The sequence below is a fragment of the Capra hircus genome, chromosome 16, assembly GCF_001704415.2.
Source record: "Capra hircus breed San Clemente chromosome 16, ASM170441v1, whole genome shotgun sequence".
In the NCBI taxonomy this organism is placed as follows: domain Eukaryota; kingdom Metazoa; phylum Chordata; class Mammalia; order Artiodactyla; family Bovidae; genus Capra; species Capra hircus.
The window spans coordinates 33,432,675-33,454,891 of NC_030823.1; the positions used below are offsets into that span (position 1 = coordinate 33,432,675).

At 42.4% G+C, this 22,217-nt stretch overlaps 1 protein-coding gene across 1 annotated transcript; it reads right to left on the reverse strand.

Moving 5' to 3' along the window:
- Positions 349-1,644, reverse strand: BECN2 (beclin 2). Its single transcript, XM_005690607.2, has one exon. It carries the CDS (start codon positions 1,642-1,644, stop codon positions 349-351), a length of 1,296 nt encoding a protein of 431 aa, XP_005690664.2.

Consider the following 22,217-nt stretch of genomic DNA (forward strand, 5'->3'; position numbering starts at 1 on the left):
GCAGATCCCACATGCCAAGGAGCAACTAAAACCCGTGGACCACAACTACTGAGCCTGTGCTTTAGGGCCCATGAGCCACAACTACCGAGCCACAGCTGATGAAGCCACGTACCTAGAGCCTGTGCCCCACAACAGGGGAAGGAAGCCACCACAATCAGAAACCCGAGCACCGCAAGGAAGAGTAACCCCCGCTCCCCGCAACTAGAGAAAGGCCACGCGCAGCAGCAAAGACCCAGCAAGACCAAGTACATATAAACACACATGCTTCAGTTTTAAATTTTATCTGATAACACTTTCACAAATAAAATATATTAAACCAAAAAAATAATCTCCCCCTCGTAGAATAAGTTATTTTCGACCATACCTTAAGGAGACCCAAGTGAGACTACACTTAAAATTTATAAGCATGAGCTTGAGTGCCTTTGTCCAGTCCTCCTCCGTGTTCAAGTGGGTTCTGATGGAATAGAATCCCCTGCTGCTTCCAGGATCTTCCATCAGGCCTTTCTTCACATGAATCTTGTAGGGCAAACAGAGAGCCGACTCACCTCTCTCAGCTGCTTCCTTGAACTGCTGCATGCAATCCAGGAAAGCCATCATAGCCTGATCAAATTTGTTATGTAAGAAAACATTCTGCTTCCCACTAGAGAACAACGGCAACTCAGCACAGTCATCTATTAAAGACCTCAGGTAGGAGTGGTTTCCGCAGGGGAAGAGACGGTACCGCTGAAACTCCAGTCCAATTGTGTTGGCCAGGGCAAGGAGCAGCAAGGCTGTCTGTCCCCAGGCCGCATTGATCTCATTCCAGCACACAGGGACAGTGGGGAGGCGGCCCAATCTGAAGTTATTGATGATGGTTAAGGGGCCGTCTTGCCAGATCTCAAAGGTGGCATTAAAGATGTCGGTTTTCTCCAACTGATTCCACTGGATCTGGGCGTACTGTAGCCGCATCTCCACACTGCTCAGCTCCTCCTGTAGTTCTAATTGTTGCCATTTCAGTTGACTGTAGTCCTTCCAGTACTGCTCTTCCTGCTGCTCCAGCATCTTAGTCTCTGCCTGGGCTGCCTCAAGATCGGCTGCTACCCTTTCTTGGTTCTTTTCCATCTCTGCCGCTTCCTGGAGTAGCCTTGCTTCCTCCAACTCCATGTCCTTCAGCTTCTCCTGCAGCATCTCCGTCTCATCCTCAGTCACCCGCTTCCTGGTCTCCAAACAGCGTTTGTAGTTCTGAACATCAGATTCTGTGATGGCGAGTTCAATGTCCAGTACCTCTAAAAGACGGTCAGTACAGTCCACACACAGCGGGTGGTCCACCTCTGTTTCACCAGAGAGGATGTCGGAACTGCCCCTAATAGTCTTCTGGATGCTGTCGAGACTCCTCCAGGGCTCCAACTTCCCAAGCAGGGTGAAGTTGGAATAGTCCAAGGCCATCGCACCACTGGGGGGGTGAGGAGTCCTGCAAAAGGCACCATCCTGTAGATTTTCAAGGTTTGCCTCCTCCTTGGAGGGAGGGCCTCCCTCCTGTGTTTCTCTTGTCTCTCCCTGAGCTGAGATAGGCATCGACGCTCCAGGTTCCTGGGAGGGCTCCATGGAATGACTCAGTTTCAGGGCCTGGCTGCAGCGCTGGCAAAGAAAGCAGAGGTGGGACATGGTGGAGGTCTTGACTCTCAACTTGACACTGCTTCCTCTGGGTCAGCAGTTAGTTAACCATTTATACCTTTTAGAACTCCTTCTAAAACCTCATATCTCATCTTGTCACTCTCCTTAAAACCTTACAATGGTACCCTCCTTAAATGCTTTTAGACTTCCCTTGCCTCCTCATAGGCTTCCTTTCTAAAAAGAAAAGCCAATCATCTTACTCCACCCTTAGAAAGAATAATCTTTCTAAAACTAAAATCTGGTCATGGGTACGTCCCTCCTTAAAATGTTTAATGCCCTTATCTTACCTTAATATAAAGTCCAAACATCTTAACCTGACACCAAGGCCTCTGCCCATCTTTCCAACTTTTTCACATTTCCTGCCACCCACACTGTGGGCTCCTGCATAATAACTGAATTTCAGCTCTTCCAACATTTCTTATTGTTCCCACTGACTGGAACACTCTTCCTTCCCTTCTTTACCTGGATGACTTCTACCCATACTTTGGGTTAGATGTCATTTCTTCCTGAAAGCCTTCCCTGACTACAAAATTTGGGTTTTCTGTTCTGATGACACACTTCACATTCTTTATCTCATAGTAATGTAATGGGCATACATGAAAATTTTACTAATATTTGTTTAATTAACAAATTATGTCAAATAAAGTAGTTTGGATGGGGGTAGGGGGATTAGTCGCTAAGTTGTGTCGGACTCTTGCAACCCCACAGACTGTAGCCTGCCAGGCTCCTCTGTCCATGGCAAGAATACTGGAGTGGGTTGCCATTTCCTTCTCCAGGGGATCTTCCCAACCTAGGTCTCTTTCACTGCAGGCAAAGTCTTTACCAACTGAGGTACAAGGGAAGCCCACACCTACTGAAGCCTGAGAACTCTAGAGCCCATGCTCCACAACAAGAGAAGCCACTGCAATGAGAAGCCCACGCATTGCAACTAGAGAGTAGGCCCTGCCCATTGCAGCTAAGGAAAGCCTGCATGCAGCAATAAAGACCCAAGGCAACCAAAAATAAATACGTATATTTTAAAAAATATTAGAAACTGGCTGAAAAACACTTTTCTCCTTGTTAGATGGGATGCTGCCTAATTTATGAATCATTTAATAAAGTCAATTAAAAAATAAGAAAATAGTGGGACTTCCCTGGTGGTCCAGCAGTTAAGAATCCACCTGCCAATGCAGGGGATACCGGTTCAGCCCTTGGTTCATGAAGATCCCACATGATGTGGAACAACTAAGCCCCTTGGTCACAACTACTGAATCTGCCCTCTTGAGCCCACAAGCTACAACTATTGAAGGCTTTCTGCCTAGAGACTGTGCTCCGCAACAAGAGAAGCCATCACAATGAGAAGCTTGTATAGCGCAACTAGAGAGTAGCCCCCACTCGCTGCAACTAGAGAAAGCCTGCATGCAGCAAGGAAGACCTAGCACAGCCAAAAATAAATAAACCAACAAACAAAAATAATGTCAATTAAAAAAAAAAAAGAAAGCAAACTGGCTGGAAGGTTGTTCATTTTCCCAGAGACTTAAAATGTCCCAGGACTCTCAGATGGGCTCAAAATCCAAGGCCATCTCATTGTTAACTAGAAAAAATATATTCACAGCTCAGAAATAACACCCCAATATGCTTCTGTAATTGTGCACCCTCTTTGCTTAACATAGCTGTGAGTTAAGTGCTCAGTAAACCACTGAAAATTCCCATGCCATCAATCCTGGAAGTGCTCAAAGGGACTGTAGCTACACCATCTGCCACTCCCTACTCATTTCTAATACCATCATCAGGGAGGGGGAAATTTTCCCCTACCCCTCATGAGTACCTGTGTCTGGACTAATAATTAAATTACACAATATAGTTTAACGGGAGAAACAGATGTTAATTTGTGCTCACACAGATCCACAGAAATGGGACCAAAGAAGTGGCCAAAGCAGACTGCTTTTAAACTTTTTAGACAAAGAAATAATGCATTTGTGAGGAATTAATAGGTATTGACAGGACAGAGAAACACATTTTAGGTGCTCAGTTAGTGAAGAATCTAAACAGAGTTTTGACTAGCAAATTTTAAAAGTAGCAACGTTTGCTTATACAGGCTTCTTAGCCCTGTTTCCCTATCTCTGACAATAAGGGTATTTTACTTCCAGATGCAGGCAGCCTTTACAGTGGCTTCTTGTTGCGCAGCATAGGCTCTAGGGCTTTGGGGCTCAGTAGTTGTGGAATGTAGGTGTAGTGGAATCTTCCCAGACCCAGGGGTTGAATCTGTGTCCCCTGCATTGGCAGGCTGATTCTTAACCATTAGACCACCAGGAAGTCCTCCATTCCTTTTAGTTAGGGTTGCCAACTAGTTCTTGTGCCCACCTCAAATTTCCTCCTTCCCCCAATAACAATACCACTGAAAAGTCATTTAAAGACCAGAATTTATTAAAATGTACAGACTTACATCCAAAAATAACAATGTGATACGGCCGTGTGACTATAGGCTATTTTTCAGTTATTTGGATAGTTCAGGCTAAGTGTTTATGCTTGATGCACTGTTTCAATGGCAAAGATGTTGGTGACTGATGTCAAATTCTGGCTCACATAGTCATTTTGTGCCTAGCAAACAGAGCCTAGAGTGGCAGGATCCTATGTGGTCCCAGGGCTGTTGGAGTTATGGGGAGGGTGGAAAGTGGGGGTCTTCACCAGTTAGTGTCAGGGCATAAGGTTTAGTAAGGTGCTGTAGGCAAGAGTGAAGCAAGTGGTTGGAGTGAGGAATTTGGGAGTAGATCTGGAAATGGTGAAACAGTTCTTGGACAATAAAACTGATGAAGGCAAAGGTATTTGGGTTCAGCATGGAGAGCAGCCAACCAACTTTATGTCACAATTTAAGGCTAGCTACAGAGTTGGCTTATCGTTGACACATTTATTTATTGACTCCTACAGGCATTGGGAAAGGATGGAAGCTAACATGTAAGTAGCTGTCACGTTTCCAGCTTAGTTCATAGATTGTATTACTGTTGCTCAAATATTCGTCCTCCCCTCCCTCCACATAGGAACTTATTTTGTACAATGGACTGTGGGCTGAAGTGACAGTGTCCTAGTACCAAGTCCAGGTTTTTGCTAGCTCTTTTCTGCTCCTGTCCTCCACCATGAGACAAGCATATCCCATAAAGGAGCTGCTCCTTCAACCTTGGTCCCCAAATGAGAAGACACAGAAACCAACCATAACTTACCTGCAAAACTCTGAGAAATAAATGCTTGCGTTGTAAGCCATGAAAACTGGGCAATTATTATCACAGCAAAATATGACTAATAGACACAGTGTTAATCACTTAACATGTATTTTCTCATTTTAGTCCTTCAGAAACAGGCAACAAAATCTCAGAAATGTAAATATCAGAATCCCTCAGATTCTGGGATTTAGGCCCAGGCATAAATGACATCAACAGCCATGCTTTCCATTAAAACATAACAAGCCTAGACCTTGATGTGTAAAGCAATAGTTGACTTAGGATAGAACTGTGGTCTTGGAGAAAATGTTAACTGAATACGCCTCCAGTGGCCCTAAGTACCAAAGTGTTAGACTCTTCCACAGAAATGTTATTTAGTCACTAAGTAGAGTCCAACTCTTGTGACCCTATGGACTGCAGCCTGCCAGGCTCCTCTGTCCATGGAATTCTCCAGGCAAGAATACTGGAGTGGGTTGCCATTTCCTTCTCCAGGGGATCTTCCCAAACAGGGGTTGAATTCACATCTTCTGCATTGGCAGGCATATTCTTTACCACTGAGCCACCTGGGAAAACTCTTCCACAGAATAGATGACCTAATATGAGTTCTATATTACCAAAGCAGTTTCAGACACTCAGATGCTAGCAACCCCTTCTTTCCCTTCTCCCTAAATGCCATACATAAATAATATAGTTAGGAATAGACCGCAAACTGGCATCATAGGTAATAGATGGTCAGATTGCTTCCAATACATTTAGAGAGAGTAAAAACAATGAGTGCTGCCTCATAGTTCCTACATTCTTCTGTCTGAAAGCCATGATTCATTTCTTTCATGAGTCATGCTTGCAGGTGTTTGGTTGTGACTCTCAGGGATTAAAAATGATGCTCTGGTATGGAGAAGCATTTCAGGGCTTACCAGTGGAAAGTAGGAAAGAGGAAGCCGTGGAATGGAAAGGCTGTTTGGAAATTGGCTGGGGTAGGACAGCAGGGCTTCATACAGTTAACCAGAAAATATATTTCAAGTGCATTTTTTGAGAGCCTGAGTAATTTTGTTTTCCAAATGTATTGCCCCCAGGGTCAGACTGGCCCAAAGAGAAACTGAACATGGCCCTGTGGTCTACTAAGAAACTTCTTTGTTAGTGTTTAGAGTTTAAAGGAAGGGTCAGCCTCCCCTGTCCTGTTGCTCTAATGTCTGGGAATTCACAGAGTCTGTGCCCGGGGCAGAATCTGTTTGTTTTTCGTTGTCATTTGTTGTTGTTATCAAGTTGCTAAATCCTGTCTGACTGTTTATTGCCTGGCCTTTCTATGTAAGCTCTTCTCTTCAGGTAATCCTAGGTTAGAACACCATCACTCCTAGTGAGCTGTGGCTCAGCTATTTATCCTGTGCCTTTCTCTATTAGAATTTGAACTCTGTCATACCAGGAAGTAAATCCAGCTTATTCATTGCTGAGGCCCTTTTGTTTGGTAGTTTATGAACTTGATAATTAGGGACTTAATGATTGATTGAGTGAATGAGTACATTTTTACATCAGGCCTGAAAAGCAAGTATAATTTTGCTATTAACTGATGAATTCTGTCCAGATTTGTTGTTAATGTTGCCTTGATTTTATCACATAAATAATATGTGAAGACTTGCCAGTACAGAATATTCAAGTATTTTGAGGAAATGAAAGACAGAGGCAAAGTACCCCTTTCTTTGTCCTCTACATCTAGCCCCTTCCATTCCCCCAAGGAACCATTAAGAGTTTTTGTTCTCTTTTCTGTTAATGTGATAGTATAATTTATAATATGAAGTATGTATTTGATCTTGTTCCTGGCCCAGAGCTCCTAAAATCTGTGCATATATGTTTTCACTCTCCAAGTCATGCCCGACTCTGCAGTCTGTGAGGCTCCTCTGTCCATGGGATTTCCCAGACAAGAATACAGGAGTGGGTTGCCATTTCCTTCTCCAGGGGATCTTCCCAATCCAAGGATTGAACTCCTGTTTCTTGCATTTGCAATGCAGATTCTTTTCCACTGAGCCACCAGAGGAACCCTCCTAAGACTCTGAGAATTTCCTAAGCATTCAGAGTGACAAAGCTGTCTTTTGTTCTCTTTTTTGTTTTGTTCTGTTAAGTGACTTTTAAGCCACATCAAAGGATGGGGGCTAGTTGCCAAGAGAACAGACCAAGTGATGGAAGGTTAAAACTTTCAGTCCCACCCCTGACCTCTGAGGAAGGGAGAGAGGCTGGAGGTTAACACCAATGTCTCACCATTATTTGATCATCAAGCCTCTGTAATGACGCCTCCATAAAAACCCAAAAGGATGGGATCCTGAGAGCTTCTAAGTTGGTGAAAAGGTGGAGATTCTGGAGATCGATGTACTCAGAGAGGGCATGGAAGCTCCTCATCCTTTCCCCGTAGCTTGCCCGGTATGTCTCTTCCATCAGGCTATTCTTAAGTTATATCTTTTTATAACAAACCAACAATCTAATGAGTAAAAAATTTTCCTGTGTTGTGTCAGCCACTCTATCAAGTTAATTGAACCAGAGAAACTGGTCATGGGAACCTCTGACTTATATCCAGTTGGGTCAGAAGCAGAGCTAACCTGGACTTGGAATTGGCATCTGAAGTGGGCGAGAAAGGGCTTCCCCAGTGGCTCAGCAGTAAAGAATCTGCCTGCAATGCAGGAGACCCAGGTTCCTTAGCTGGGTCAGAAGATCCCCTGGAGGAGGAAATGGCAACCCACTCCAGTGTTCTTGCTTAGAGAATCCCAAGGACAAAGAAACCTGGAGGGTTACAGTCCATGGGATTGCAAAGAGTCAGACAGGACTGAAGTGACTGAATATGCATGTGGAAGGGAGACATATTTGAAGATTGAGTCCACAACCCATGGAATCTGAGGTTATCTCCAGGCAGATAGTGTCATAACTGAGTTAAACTGTAGGACACTCGGCTGGTGCCCAAGAATCGCTTATTGGTGGTGAAAATCCACCACATGTTGAAACTGATCAGAAACATCACTAGTCTTCTCCTTTCAACACATTTTTACTTCTGTGCCCATAGAAGTATCCTTTAATGTGAGTTTTCTTTTTCTTCAAGGATGCTAGAAACTTCCATTTTCCTATATGCTGCTTATTACATGTAATTTGTTCCATTTCCCTATGGATGGAAAACTAGAAAATGGCAACCAAGCATTTGGGACCTGTTTCTCTTTGATCTTTTGCAATTAGCTTTTGCTTTCATCCCAAAGCAGGATTTACCAAGATAGGCTGTTTCCCTTGATAATGTAAACTGATTTGCACTATCTATAGACAAGTTATTTTTATTCTATAAATAATTATTTTGCAATTTCTTGTAACAGGGAAAAACTAATCTGACTCCATAGTGAATCTATTTTTTTTAAGCTCTAAATTTTGCACTCTACAGCTAATTGCCTTGCTAATTCTGCACACAGGCGCATTAATCATAAAAGGACTGTGACCTACAGCTTGAAGTATGAATTATTAGAAAGATAACTCTCCTTTGCTTAGTGATCACATATTTCATAAAGAAATAAGCGGTTTCAGGACAGGAAAGGACACTTGTCTTAGGACAGGAAATGACACTCGTTGAAGACTTATAGGAATGACATGTCCAGGCCTACTATGAACAAATGTTGCAATACCAAAGAATTAACATGTCAGCTTCAAGGTCTGGCAGGCTCCAAGAACTCTGCAACAGCCCTTCACCTTTTGATCTTTCTCTCATCTCCCCCTCTGTAGCATAGAAGAAGCTTGTTTTCAAACCCAAATGGAGTGGTTCTTTAAGATGTTAGTCTGCCGTCTTCTCAGTTTGCCAGTTTTCCAAATAAAATGCTGCTCCTTGCCTCAGCACCTTGTCTCTCAACTTGCTGGCTTGTTGGGCGGCAAGAAATTTGAGCTCCAACTCGGTAATAATATCATCAGAAACTCACTCTAAGGATTGTTAATCGAAAATTTCACACAGCATTTAACTCTTAGGAAAGTGAAGTTGCTCAGTTGTGTCTGACTGTTTGCGGGTCGCTCCACCAGGCTCCTCCATCCGTGGGATTTTCTAGGCAAGAGTACTGGAGTGGGTTGCCATTTCCTTCGCCAGAGATTCTTCCCAACCCAGAAATCGAACCCAGGTCTCCCGCATTGTAGACGGACGCTCTACCGTCTGAGCCACCAGGGATTTAACTCTTACTACAAGGGAAATTCATAGTAAATAAAAGCTTACCTAGTGCTTCTGTGGTTCCCATGTTTCATAAACACATTGACAAGTAGTTACAGGGCTCAGGCTTTCCTGACAGCTCAGTGGTAAAGAATCCGCCTGCAATGCAGGAGACACAGGAGATGTGGGTTCGATCCCTGGTTGGGGAAAATGGCAGCCCATTCCAGTATTCTAGCCTGGAGAATCTCAAGGACAGAGGAGCCCGGTGAACTGTAACATGGGGGCGCAAATAGGTGGACACAGTTGAGCGACTGAGCGCGCACACACACACACACACACACACACACACACACACACACAGGGTCTTCAATCTGTCTAGCCAATTTTCACACAATTGAATTGTGAAGCAGCAGGAGGGAGATCTAGGATTGTTAGAAGCCATATATGATGTCTTCCCAATCCTGGCTACTTTTTTGTTCTGCAGAGACCACCAAGCATGTGCAAACTCACTGCTTCTGCTATAGGCAGTGACCTCTGGACTTGACAAATCCAACACAAGCCCACAGAGCACTGGGAGATGTAGTTTGGATCCCTCCCTATACATTTGTTGGCTGGATTTCTGGGGGAGGGAAAGCATTATAAAAATATACATAATTATTCCTTGAGAGCCCTGTTCAAATACAGGATTAAAATTTTCAGTCACCTTGTCTTCTATGGATATTTAATCCCAGTACCTGGCATGTAGCAGGTTTTCCATTAAATAATAATTGAATAAATGAAGTGCTAAACCTGAAGGATTCAGATTTTCTGACTACAAGATGGTATATTTTTCTACTTTTTATTAGTAGTTATTTTATTTAAAAAGTCTTTCCTTCTCCCCTCTAGTTGCAGTAATGCAAAGTTACCACTATAAAAAGATTAAGGATATATGTGTCCTTATTAAAAAATTCTTCAAAAGTTTATCTTTATTTAATAAAATTTACTGAAACTGCTATATCTAAGGCCCCATGCTTAATTTTTCTTAAAAAAGAAACTCACACTATCAATACTTGTGATCTTTTTTCAACTTAATAGCTATATGATGTTTTTACGTTATATTCTCCATAATTTTTAATACATTTATGTATATATGCATGTGTGTGGTGATTTTATGTTATATGTTCTAGGGTAAGTGTCTTAAAAGCTATGAATTTCTTTTGGAATGCTGTATTAATAGTTCATTAAGTTGCATCATTATTAAATATAGGGTATAGGGAATCCCTGTAAACACATGTAAGAGTCAAATATTAATATCAGAATATATAATGAATTTCCACAAATCAATTAGAAAAATAAACAACCAATGGAAAAATGCAAGGAAGACAACTGTGATTCTTAACTCTGGCTGAACATTAGACTCACTGAGGACTTTTGAAAAAACAAAATGCCTCCCACTGGCTAATGACTGAAGAAAAATGTACAGTATAAGAGTTGTGCATTAAATTTTATACGAGGCAAAATGAGGACTATATCCCAAAGGCAGCATTTCAGATCACTCTCAAGAACTGCTCCAAAGAGGTTAGAAGGGGAGGTAGAGGGAAAATTATTTTTTCTCCCCTGCACTATATATAAATATCTTTATTATATACATTTATCATTTATATAATTAATTGTATATAAACATTATTGTATATATATGTAATAATTATGCCTACCAGGTGGCTCAGTGGTAAAGAATCTACCTGCCAATGAAGAAGATACAAGAGACATGGGTTCAGTCCCTGGATTAGGAAGATCCCCTGGAGAAGGGAATGGCAACCCTTTCTAGTGTTCTTGACTAGAGAATTCCATGGACAGAGGAGCCTGATGGGCTACAGTCTATGCAGTTACAAAGAGTCGGACATGACTTTGCATACACACACAAAAAAAGTACAGAGTATGATTTGTTGAGAACTTTTATCTATCTTACTTAAGTTTCATAATTCCATGAGGTAATGAAAATCATTAACCCCGTTTTACAGTTGAGGAAACTGAAGCCAGTGAACCTCAGTGACTTTGGCTGCTGGTATTCAGACATGGCAGGTCACAAAAGTGGGAGACAGGAAAGAAATATCATTTGAGAGATTTTCATGTCAGGTAATGGGGACTGTGGGGTGTCTAGTTTATTCAGATCAGCGTCTCTACTGAAAGAGATGAAAGTACTGGAAGATATCTGAAAATTTCTGAAAGCATAGAAGAACTGAAATACAATGAGAAATGCAGCCCAAAATACAGGAGAAGGAAGAACAGGGAAGAGAGCGGGAATGCCACAGCTGACTTTTGCCCTTTGAGGCATTTGCTCGTCTGGATGAACACAGCTGCTAAACTGACATGCGGGGAGAGGCTGACAGATAAAAGCCCAAGGCACCCTCCTGAGAAGAAAGACAAAAGACGTCTTCCTCAAAATCAGACAAATCAGCAGAAATCCATGCCATTCCCCATCTTTCTAGAGCTATAGGAAGAATTCTCCTGTTGGGAGAGATTGAATTTTCTTCTTGTTGCTTGGGTAAAAAATGTGTCTCTGAGAGTTTATAAACCTAATGCCCATGTTTCCAGGGAATTGTATCCCATTCATATCAGAATCAAATGGTGAATTTAAGTGGTTTCAAACTGGTAATGCTCCAGAAATTTAGAAAATACAAATATAAACCCTCAGTAGAGGAATGAGCCTATGTTTCTAGGAACATTAGTAACTATTCCAGAGCTTTGAGAAGCTTATCATCAAAGATAACTAAATTCATTTGAATGGAAATCAGCTAAAACAGCAGATGACATAAACTGACCTCCAATGACTTTGAAAATTGAAATAAGACACAAATTATTCTAAAGGATGATTATAGTATTTAAAATATGACTTACTAAACAGTATCTGTACAGTTAGCAAAAACAAGACGGGGAGTTGACTGTGGCTCAGATCATGAACTCCTTATTGCCAAATTCAGACTGAAATTGAAGAAAGTGGGGAAAACCACTAGACCATTCAGGTATGACCTAAATCAAATCCTTTATGATTATACAGTGGAAGTGAAAAATAGATTTAAGGGACTAGATCTGATAGAGTGACTGATGAACTATGGACAGAGGTTTGTGACATTGTACAGGAGACAGGAATCAAGATCATCCCCAAGAAAAAGAAATGCAAAAAAGCAACATGGCTGTCTGAGGAGGCCTTACAAATAGCTGTGAAAAGAAGAGAAGTGAAAAGCAAAGGGGAAAAGGAAAGATATACCCATTTGAATGTAGAGTTCCAAAGAATAGCAAGAAGAGATAAGAAAGCCTTCCTCAGCGATCAATGCAGAGAAACAGAGGAAAACAATAGAATGATTCTGGAAGACTAGAGATTTCTTCAAGAAAATTAGAGATACCAAGGGAACATTTCATGCAAAGATGGGTGTGATAAAGGACAGAAATGGTATGGACCTAACAGAAGCAGAAGATATTAAGAAGAGGTGGCAAGAATACACAGAAGAACTGCACAAAAAAATTCTTCAATACCAAGATAATCATGATGGTGTGATCACTCACCTAGAGCCAGACATCCTGGAATGTGAAGTGAAGTGGGCCTTAGAAAGCATCACTACGAACAAACCTAGTGGAGGTGATGGAATTCCAGCTGAGCTCTTTCAAATTCTGAAAGATGATGCTGTGAAAGTGCTGCATGCAATATGCCAGCAAATTTAGAAAACTTAGCAGTGCCCACAGGACTGGAAAATGTCAGTTTTCATTTTAATCCCAAAGAAAGACAATGCCAAAAAATGCTCAAACTACCACATGATTGCACTCATCTCACACACTAGTAAAGTAATGCTCAAAATTCTCCAAGCCAGGCTTCAGCAATTCATGAACTGTGAACTTCCTGATGTTCAAGCTGGTTTTAGAAAAAGCAGATTGCCAACATCCATGGGATCATCAAAAAAGCAAGAGAGTTCCAGAAAAACATCTATATCTGCTTTATTGACTATGCCAAAGCCTTTGACTGCGTGGATCACAATAAACTGCGGAAAATTTTGAAAGAGATGGGACTACCAGACCACCTGACTTACCTCTTGAGAAACCTGTATGCAGGTCAGGAAGCAACAGTTAGAACTGGACATGGAACAACAGACTGGTTCCAAATAGGAAAAGAAGTATGTCAAGGCTGTATATTATAGCCACCCTGTGTTATGCCCAAGTTGCGAAATCTCCCAATGACCACCAGGGAGCCAATATCCAATGCAAAAGCAAGAGAGTTTTTATTACCAAGCTCGAGCTGGGGCTCCCACTGTTACCGATGCAGCGGCTAAGGAGAAGAGCCCCGAACTCTGGGTTACATTGCTTATGTAGGGTATTCTTTCGCGAAAAATTCGAAAAATGGGAGTTTCCAGGTTAGGAGACGTCTAATTGGTTACCTTCTGTGGAAGGGTTAGGTGTTGGGTTCTAATTGGTTCCCATTTCCTGGGCTTAATTCAAATATCCTGGGCAGGTCATAAGTCCTGAACGTAAAGTCAGGAGATCCTGATCTGATTGGCTTGCAGGTGGTGGGGTGAGGTCAGGGGATTTCCAAAGACTCTTTCCTCAGAACTCTAAAATGGAGTCTTTTTTTTTTTTTTTTTTTTGGCATAATGGAGTGGCTTAGGCTCTTCACCTGCTTATTTAACTTATATGCAGAGTGCATCATGAGAAACACTGGGCTTCATGAAGCCCAAGCTGGAATCAAGATTGCCGGGAGAAATATCAATAACCTCAGATATGCAGATGACACCACCCTGATGGTGTCAGCCTCTTGATGAAAGTGAGAGAGGAGAGTGAAAAAGTTGGCTTAAAGCTCAACATTCAGAAAACTAAGATCGTGGCATCTGGTCCTATCACTTCATGGGAAATAGATGGGGAAACAGTGTCAGACTTTATTTTTTGGGACTCCAAAATCACTGCACATGTCGACTGCAGCCATGAAATTAAAAGATGCTTACTCCTTAGAAGGGAAGTTATGACCAACCTAGCCAGCATATTAAAAAGCAGAGACATTACTTTGTCAATAAAGGTCCATCTAGTTGAGGCTATGGTTTTTCCAGTAGTCATGTATGGATGTGAGAGTTGGACTATAAAGAAAGCTGAGCACTGAAGAATTGATGCTTTTGAGCTGTGGTGTTGGCGAAGACTCTTGAGAGTCCCTTGTACTGCAAGGAGATCCAACCAGTCCATCCTAAGTGAGATCAGTCCTGGGTGTTCATTGGAAGGACTGATGTTGAAGCTGAAACTCCAATGCTTTGGCCACTTGATGCAGAGTTGACTCATTGGGAAAGACCCTGATGCTGAGAAAGATTGAGGGCAGGAGGAGAAGGGGATGACAGAGGATGAGACGGTCGGATGGCATCATCAACTCAATGTACATGAGTTTGGGTATACTCTGGGAGTTGGTGATGGACAGGGAGGACTGGTGTACTGTGATTCATGGTGACGCAAAGAGTTGGACATGACTGAGTGACTGAACTGAACTGAACTGAAACAGTGTCGGTGAGAAACAGAAAATTATAAATTGGATACCGGCATACTTGAAAAAAAAGAAAAAGGAAGTTCTCCAAAGGAAAAAAATTCAATAACTAAAATTCAAAATTAATATAATGGATGAGTTTGGGAACAAGAGAAATTTATAGAAGATAGGTCAGAAGGAACAATGCCACATAGACAAAAGAAAATATGGTAGCAAGTTTAAGAGGTGTGAATAATAGAATAAATAGTCTACTGTACATTTAATTGAAGCCCTAATTTAATTGAGAGAAGAGAGAGAATTAAGAAAAGCAGTATATGAAGAAATAATGACAATAAATTCTCCAAAAGTGATAAAAGTTTGAAAGATTTCAATTCAAAAAGCCTAACATATCCCCAGCTGAGTAAATTTTTAAAAAACAATGCCTAGATACATCACAGTAAAACTGCAGAAAATAGAAGTTATGAGAATATCTTAAAGCAGTCCAAAAAATAAAAAAAGTAATAATATTATCTAGAATCCCATATGGGATGAAGTATCTTTCAAGAACATAAACAATACAAAGACATTTTCAGATTAAATAAAAATTGAGAGTGCCTCACTGGTAGACATTCTGAAGGCAATAATAAATACGTGGGGAAATCAAGACAGATGTCCAACTTTATCAAATAGAATAATAATGTCATATAGAGTTTTTCAAAAGGGGTAAAACTAACAGACATGAAGTAAAGCAGTAATCTGGAGTGGTAAATGGAGTTAAAAGTGTTCTAAATTTCTTTCATTATCTACAATGAGGTAAATAAATTAAATTTAGACATTAATGTGTTAATAAGACATGCTGTAATTTCTCAATCCACCACAAAAAGAACAGAAGCATAAAACTTCTAAACTAATAAAATGGGGGAAGGTAGACTAATAAAAAATAGATGTCAAGAGAAAAATAAAGGAAAAGATGTCAGATAAAGTATAAATGCAGGCCAAGAAATAAAAAACAGGAAAACAAAAATCATAATAAAAAAAGAGATTCATTGGCTGCACTGGGTCTTCATTTGTGTGTGGACTTTATCTGGTTGCAGCAAGCAGGGGCTACACTTTGTGGTGATCCACAGGCTTCGCATTGTAGTGGCTTCTCTTGGTGTGGAGCCCAGGCTCTAGGCACACAGGTTTCAGTAGTTGGGGTGCCTGGGCTCAGTAGTTGCAGTCTGCGGGCTCTAGAGCACCAGCTCAGTAATTGTGGTGCATGGGCTTAGTTGGTTTATGGCATCTGGGATCTTCCGGGACCAGGGATAGAACCCATGTACCCTGCTTTAGCAGGCAGATTCTTAACCACCGGACCACCAGGGAAGCCCTCAAAGCATAAGTTTTATAGTACAATAGAACCCAAATGTGTCACTTATTTATACTAAATGCAGATGGACTGTAACTAAAGGAAATTTTATTAAAATTTATTATCCAATAAAAAGAGATACATCTAAAGCACACATACAGACTAAAAGAGTAGTCTATACAAACACTAATTTCCCCAAATCTGTATAGTTACATTAATACCAGATGAAATTGACCTTAAGGCAAAAGCATTATAAGAGATAAAAGGAGATATGATAAAATGTTCAAATCACCAGAGGATAAAACAATGATTAGTCTTTGAGGAAAATAAAGCAGGATTTACAAAAGTAAATCTGGAGTCTACGGAATAATGATCCCCTCCAATCTTATGGAATACTAAATTGGCTTATCTTTGTCATCAAGGAACACATCTCTGGTTAAAGTTGAGTTTATTAACTCTTTACAACAAAGGAGAACTCATAGTATGAAGAACTATAGGGCATTTGAGTCGTTGATGTTCAGTCACTCAGTCGTGTCCAACTCTTTGCGACTCCATGGACTGCTGCACACCAGGCTTCCTTGTCCTTCACCATCTCCCGGAGCTTGCTCAAACTCATGTTCATGGTCAGTGATACCATGCAACCATCTCATCCTCTGTTGTCCCCTTCTGCTCCTGCCTTCAATCTTTCCCAGCATCAGGGTCTTTTCCAATGAATTGGCTCTTCACATCAGGTGGCCAAAGTATTGAACCTTCAGCTTCAGCATGAGTCCTTCCAACGAATATTCAGGACTGATTTCCTTTAGGATTGACTGGATCTCCTTGCAGTCCAAGGGACTCTCAAGAGCATCAATTCCTTGATGCTCAGCCTTCTTTATGATCCAAGTCTCACACTCATGCATGCCTACTGGAAAAACCATACCTTTGACTATAAGAGGGGTTAGAAAGACTTAAGGATTTGGCTTGTGTAAGGAGTTGTTCTCTCTTCCTCAGGCTGAAAGCTATCAAGTGGCAGAAGAGTATTATTAAGGAAGGTAGTATAGTTATTTATGTTCCCCAAGAAACCTTGTGATTTCAGCTGTAGACATGAGAAAGTCATCTCTACTACAATCCTGCCTTTTTAAGCCAGATCTACACCATTTTCTCATTATAAACCCTTAGTTTTAATTTTTGGTTTTTCTACAATCAATATAGTTGTTGAAAGGTAATTTTCCTTTAGCCTTACCTTTATATTCACGAGGTTAGAGACAAGTTTGATAAAACAAGAGGTTTAATCTAGGGGGCCCAAATGAGTTGCAAATATTTAGTTCTAGGGCCAGTTTCCATGAAATGCCTTTATTCATACATTCCATGCTCTCTGTTAGCATGAATCACTGACTTGACTGCACTATTCATAAACTGGATGTGACTGCCCCCTGAACAAAGTGCTTGGTGTGAGTGAAATGTTTTAATATCCCCTGATGAGAGACATACACAAGAGCAAAGTAAATTCTGAGTCTTTTCCCTTCTTTTTGGCCAAAAGTTCTGTTCAAGATTTTGTGGCTGTAGCTTAATGGCTGTGACTAATTTTATTCTGTTACCAGACATTCTTTCTGGTTTCCTCCCATAGTTTCCATTTCCCTCCTGGTGGTTTGAGTCTTTACCCCAGTTCCTCCCCCAATCAGTCACCTGGGTCACTCTCCGCCTTTGGGATGACTTCATTTGGGCCCCAGTTGCCATGACAATGTCAGGAGTTGAGAGGACTGTGGTTTCCTATATGGAGTTTTGTTACTTTCAAGGTCTCAGCAGTTCTAATCTCTGGTTGCCTACTTTGGGATCTCCTTGGTTAGCGTTTACATAGATGACACTCATTTAATTTTCCTAACGACACTTCCCCCACATCTATACACAGTCACTCCTCCCCCATGCCAGCCTTTCAGAGTACTCTCCTCTGAAATATACACCCCTTGTTGCTGCTGCTAAGTCGCTTCAGTCGTGTCTGACTCTGTGCGACCCCATAGACAGCAGCCCACCAGGCTCCCCCATCCCTGGGATTTTCCAGGCAAGAGTACTGGAGTGGGATGCCATTACCTTCTCCATACACCCCTTAAGAGGTCTGAAATGGCTTGGATCCTTAAATGTTTACTGGACAACAATCCAATGCTTCCCACTTCTAGACCCTCAAAAGTTGGACTGGTGCCATGTGGTGGGCGGTTGACCCTCGCCTATTCATGGAGAAAATTCTGCATTCCTGTAACTAGTTGGAACTTTCCAGATACCTGCAGTGGTTCTAGGCAGAGTGGGACAGGACAGGTGGGACTCTAGGGCCCACCTCAGTCTGATTCCTAAGACTGACTGCCTGCTCTTTCTCCCTCTGCCATCCCATCCCGCTGTGTCTCCCTACAGCCTGAGCAAGACAGGGATTTTAAGGACTGTAGCCCGATCCAAATATAATAATAATCAGGGTGAAAGTACAAATGAAGGTCTATGTACCACATATTTAAATAGTTGATGTTTAAATCAAACTAAAATTTTAAATAAAGTATGTTCTATTGAAACTGTGCCCCATAGGGTTAATAGAAACTGGTGACTGGAATTCTTGACCTTGTCTTACAGAACAACAGTTAAGGGTATAGGTTGTTAAAAACCCTCAGCTTATAATATGCCTTCACTGACCAAACTCACCTTAATTTATTGTTTTTTTATTTTTATTTATTCACTTATGGCTGTGCTGGGTCTTCGTTGCTGCAAGCAGGCATTCTCTAGTTGTGGAGAGCAGGCGCTGCTATAGTTGTGGTGTTCGGGCTTCTCATTGCACGGCTTCTTTCGTTGCAGAGCACAGGCTCTAGGCACTGGGGCATCATAAGTTATGGTACATGGCATATCTGCTCCACAGCATGTGAGATCTTTCCAGACCAGGGATCAGATCATGTTCCCTGCATTGCTAGGTGGATTGTTAAACACTGGACCACCAGGGAAGCCCTTGCCTTCAGGATTTTTTTGACTACTTAATCATCCCCTCGGAGAAGGCAATGGCACACCACTCCAATACTCTCGCCTGGAAAATCCCATGGATGGGGAGCCTGGTAGGCTACAGTCCATGGGGTCGTGAAGAGTCAGACATGACTGAACGACTTCACTTTCACTTTTCACTTTCATGCATTGGAGAAGGAAATGGCAGCCCACTCCAGGGTTCTTGCCTGGAGAATCCCAGGGACGGGGGAGCCTGGTGGGCTGCCATCTCTGGGGTCGCACAGAGTCAGACACGACTGAAGCGACATAGCAGCAGCAGCAGCAGCAACCATCCCCTATGGCTTCCCCACTGGCTCAGACAGTAAAGAATCTGCCTGCAATGTGCGAGACCTGGGTTTGACCCCTGGGTCAGACAGATCCCCTGAAGAAGGGCATGGCAACCCACTCCAGTTTTCTTGCCTAGAGAATTTCATGGACATACGAGACTGGCAGGCTATTGTCCATAGGGTTGCAAAGAATCGGACACTAACATTTTCACTTTCAACCATCCCCTATAGATAACATCTTTGACATATGGGTCACAATAGTAAGAGGTGTTTAAGCTGTTTTTCAGAAACTTGGAGGAAGTTCTTTTCCAGTTTGAGTCAGCTAAATCTGATTGGGGTCACCAACCCTAAAACTGGGCCTGTGCAGATGTATGACCTTTTGATGTCAGAGGAATGAAAACTCCATGCTCAGATGTTAAGTGCCTCCATTTTAAACATGCATCCCATAAAGAAACATGTGACTCAGGGATGGCCTTCCCTACTCCTAACCACCCTGCTTCTTCGTCCCTTTGGGACTGTGTACCTGAGATTTGTTCTCCTGTCTTGCTTGGTGGCCTTGTGAATAAATCCTTTCTCTGATGCAAATTCAGTGTCTCAGTGATTGGCTTGTTGTGTGTGGGCTCAAACAAACATGGTTCTAGAATACTATCCTCATACCTTGAACAATATATCTTCATAAAATCTTTTAAGCCAGGTTCAAATTTAGAGTTATTTGATCCATCAGTATGCTGCATTGGGATGGGGTGGTAGTGAAATGGAGCAGGGCTCTCTAATCCTTGTCCCCCCACCATATCTTCTGCCTGCCTTTTGCTTGTGGAAAACTTTAGTCAAAGAATAAATTTAATCAGAGAAGTGAGAAGTACTGACACAAAGCAAAACAGTCTAAAGAGATTAAATAATAATAATGTAGTCATTACGCATAGTCAAAGACATTTAGCTCTTTCTCAAGGGCTATAGATAATATTCTGAGCCATATCCTGTGAGCTGTCTTATAGATACCAAAACACCAGGTGGAGAAACTAACTACATGGTGACCAGACTATACCCAGGACTTGAGCTGCCACAATTCTGAGAATTGGCCATGAAAAGTGCACCCCAGAGCTGAAGGCTAACTGTATCTAAAACAACCAAAATGATGCTAGCCCTACCACTGATGACCACCTGAAGGTGACTGTTAGAGATGGCTATGCTATTTCTGCATGTAGACCCCCTCTGCTTTGTTTATAAATGCTCTCACCTGCTTTTTGTTGAGGGTAGGGAGTAAGCCTGCCACCCCCACCACCCTCCCCCCACAGCTGGCTGCATCTGAAATAAAGCAAACTTTCCTTTCCACCAACTTGGCCTGCTTATTGGCTTTTGAGCAGCGAGCAGTCAGACTCCCCATGCATACCTTTCTGTAACAGTAGGAGGGAGGTGTGGGTGATATATTGTCCCAGTTCAAATATTTGGTCTCCCTCCTTGCTCTAATCAATAACATGAGGTAATTTGCTTAGACAGGGAAGGGTCCAGACTGGCCCTGGAAGTAGGCTGCATCAATTTGTGTAGGTAATTAATTCTGGGGCCTTGGTAACCTAGCACTCTTCAGAAGGGTCATGGGTTCCAGGTGGGCACCGTGGACTCAGACCCATGGGAAGGGTTGTGACTGGAGAGGCCTAGAACAGTACCCTGTAAGTCAGCAGCTGGGGAAAGGGCTTTTCTTGCCCAGATCTAAAGGTGGGGCTGAGGAATGGACTTGTCATAGGGCAGAAGTGAAAGTGTTAGTTGCTCAGTTGTGTCCTACTCTTTGTGACCCCATGGACTGTAGCCGGCCAGGCTCCTCTGTCCATGGAATTCTCCAGGCAAGAATACTGGAGTGGGTTGCCATTCCCTTCTCCAAGGGATCTTTCCAACCCAAGGATCAAACTCAGGTTTCCTGCATTGCAGGCAGATTCTTTACCATCTGAGCCACCAAAGTTTCAATTCAAATGATAGCTTGGAGATAAATGCCTCTCAGTGGATTCCCATCATTTTTGTTCCTCCCATTTTTATGTTCCCTCATTCCTTCCTACTATTTAGATTCTTATATTGACAATTGATCACTGTCTCCAGTGTGTGTCCCTACTCCCAGCACAGTTTAGACCATACCCCAGCATGGGTCAAAGGACTATCCCTGAGCTCCAGCAACAGGGAAAGTCTGTGCACCTAAGATGTGGGAGATGATTCCCCAGCCTGAGACTTGGGCCTTGACAAGGAGCAGCCCCATGTGCAGAAGACCCTCGGGACATGTGTTGAATTTAACCTGCCGCAGTGCACAGATGGGGGTGATGCTGGAGGTGAGGGCAGCTCAGCTACGAAGGAAGATGCAGGACAAAGGGGGAGGAAGGCCTCTCCCAGGCGCTGTACTCTGAAACCAGCTGCTTGGAGGGCAGCCTCCCTTGGATGCTGTAGACGTTTTACACCTAGGAAGTCCAAGAAGAAGAGGTTGGTTTTCTGTGAAATTTAGTCTTCCTGTAGCCTCATCCTGCAGGTCCTTCTTCTGCAGTAAATGGCAGCCATGTCATTGCATCAGGCTGACACTGAGCTTCACCCTGGATTTCTCTCCCCTAATCCCACAACCAGTGCCTCAAGTCCTGGCAGTTTAACCTCCAAATTAGTCCTTAGATTTTGCCACCCCTCTTCATTTTTCTGGCCACCTCTTTATCCAAGGCACAGGCTCTCACCTGGACTACCTACATCTACTGCCTTCAATCCTTTCTCATCACAGTCACAGAAATGACCTTAAAGTGTCCACTGGGTCACTTCACCCCAGTTCTTGAACTCTCGCATGACATCTTATCACATTTAGAACAAAATCCTAAGAAAATAAATGTTTTGCTTGATTTCTCCCCTGCCCTCTGCTCTACCTCTTGTCCTGCTTTTCTCCTTCTTCCCTTTGCACTAGCTTCCTGGACTTTCAGTTCTCAGAACAAAGGCAGCATATTCCAATGCATAGAGGGGATAGGCAGGGAAGGAAATGAGGGAATGGAGACTAGAAAGAGCAGGCTGCTGTCTCCCTCATGCAAAATATCTTCAAACAGGAGAGCAAAATGACGTATTTTTTCAAAGCCAACTGGATCCCTCAAGGGAGGTTTAAGAGAAGCAGTAACAATGTTCA

Coding starts and splice junctions, on each gene's coding strand:
- BECN2 (XM_005690607.2), bottom strand. CDS start 1,644: ATGTCCCACCTCTGCTTTCTTTGCCAGCGCTGCAGCCAGGCCCTGAAA.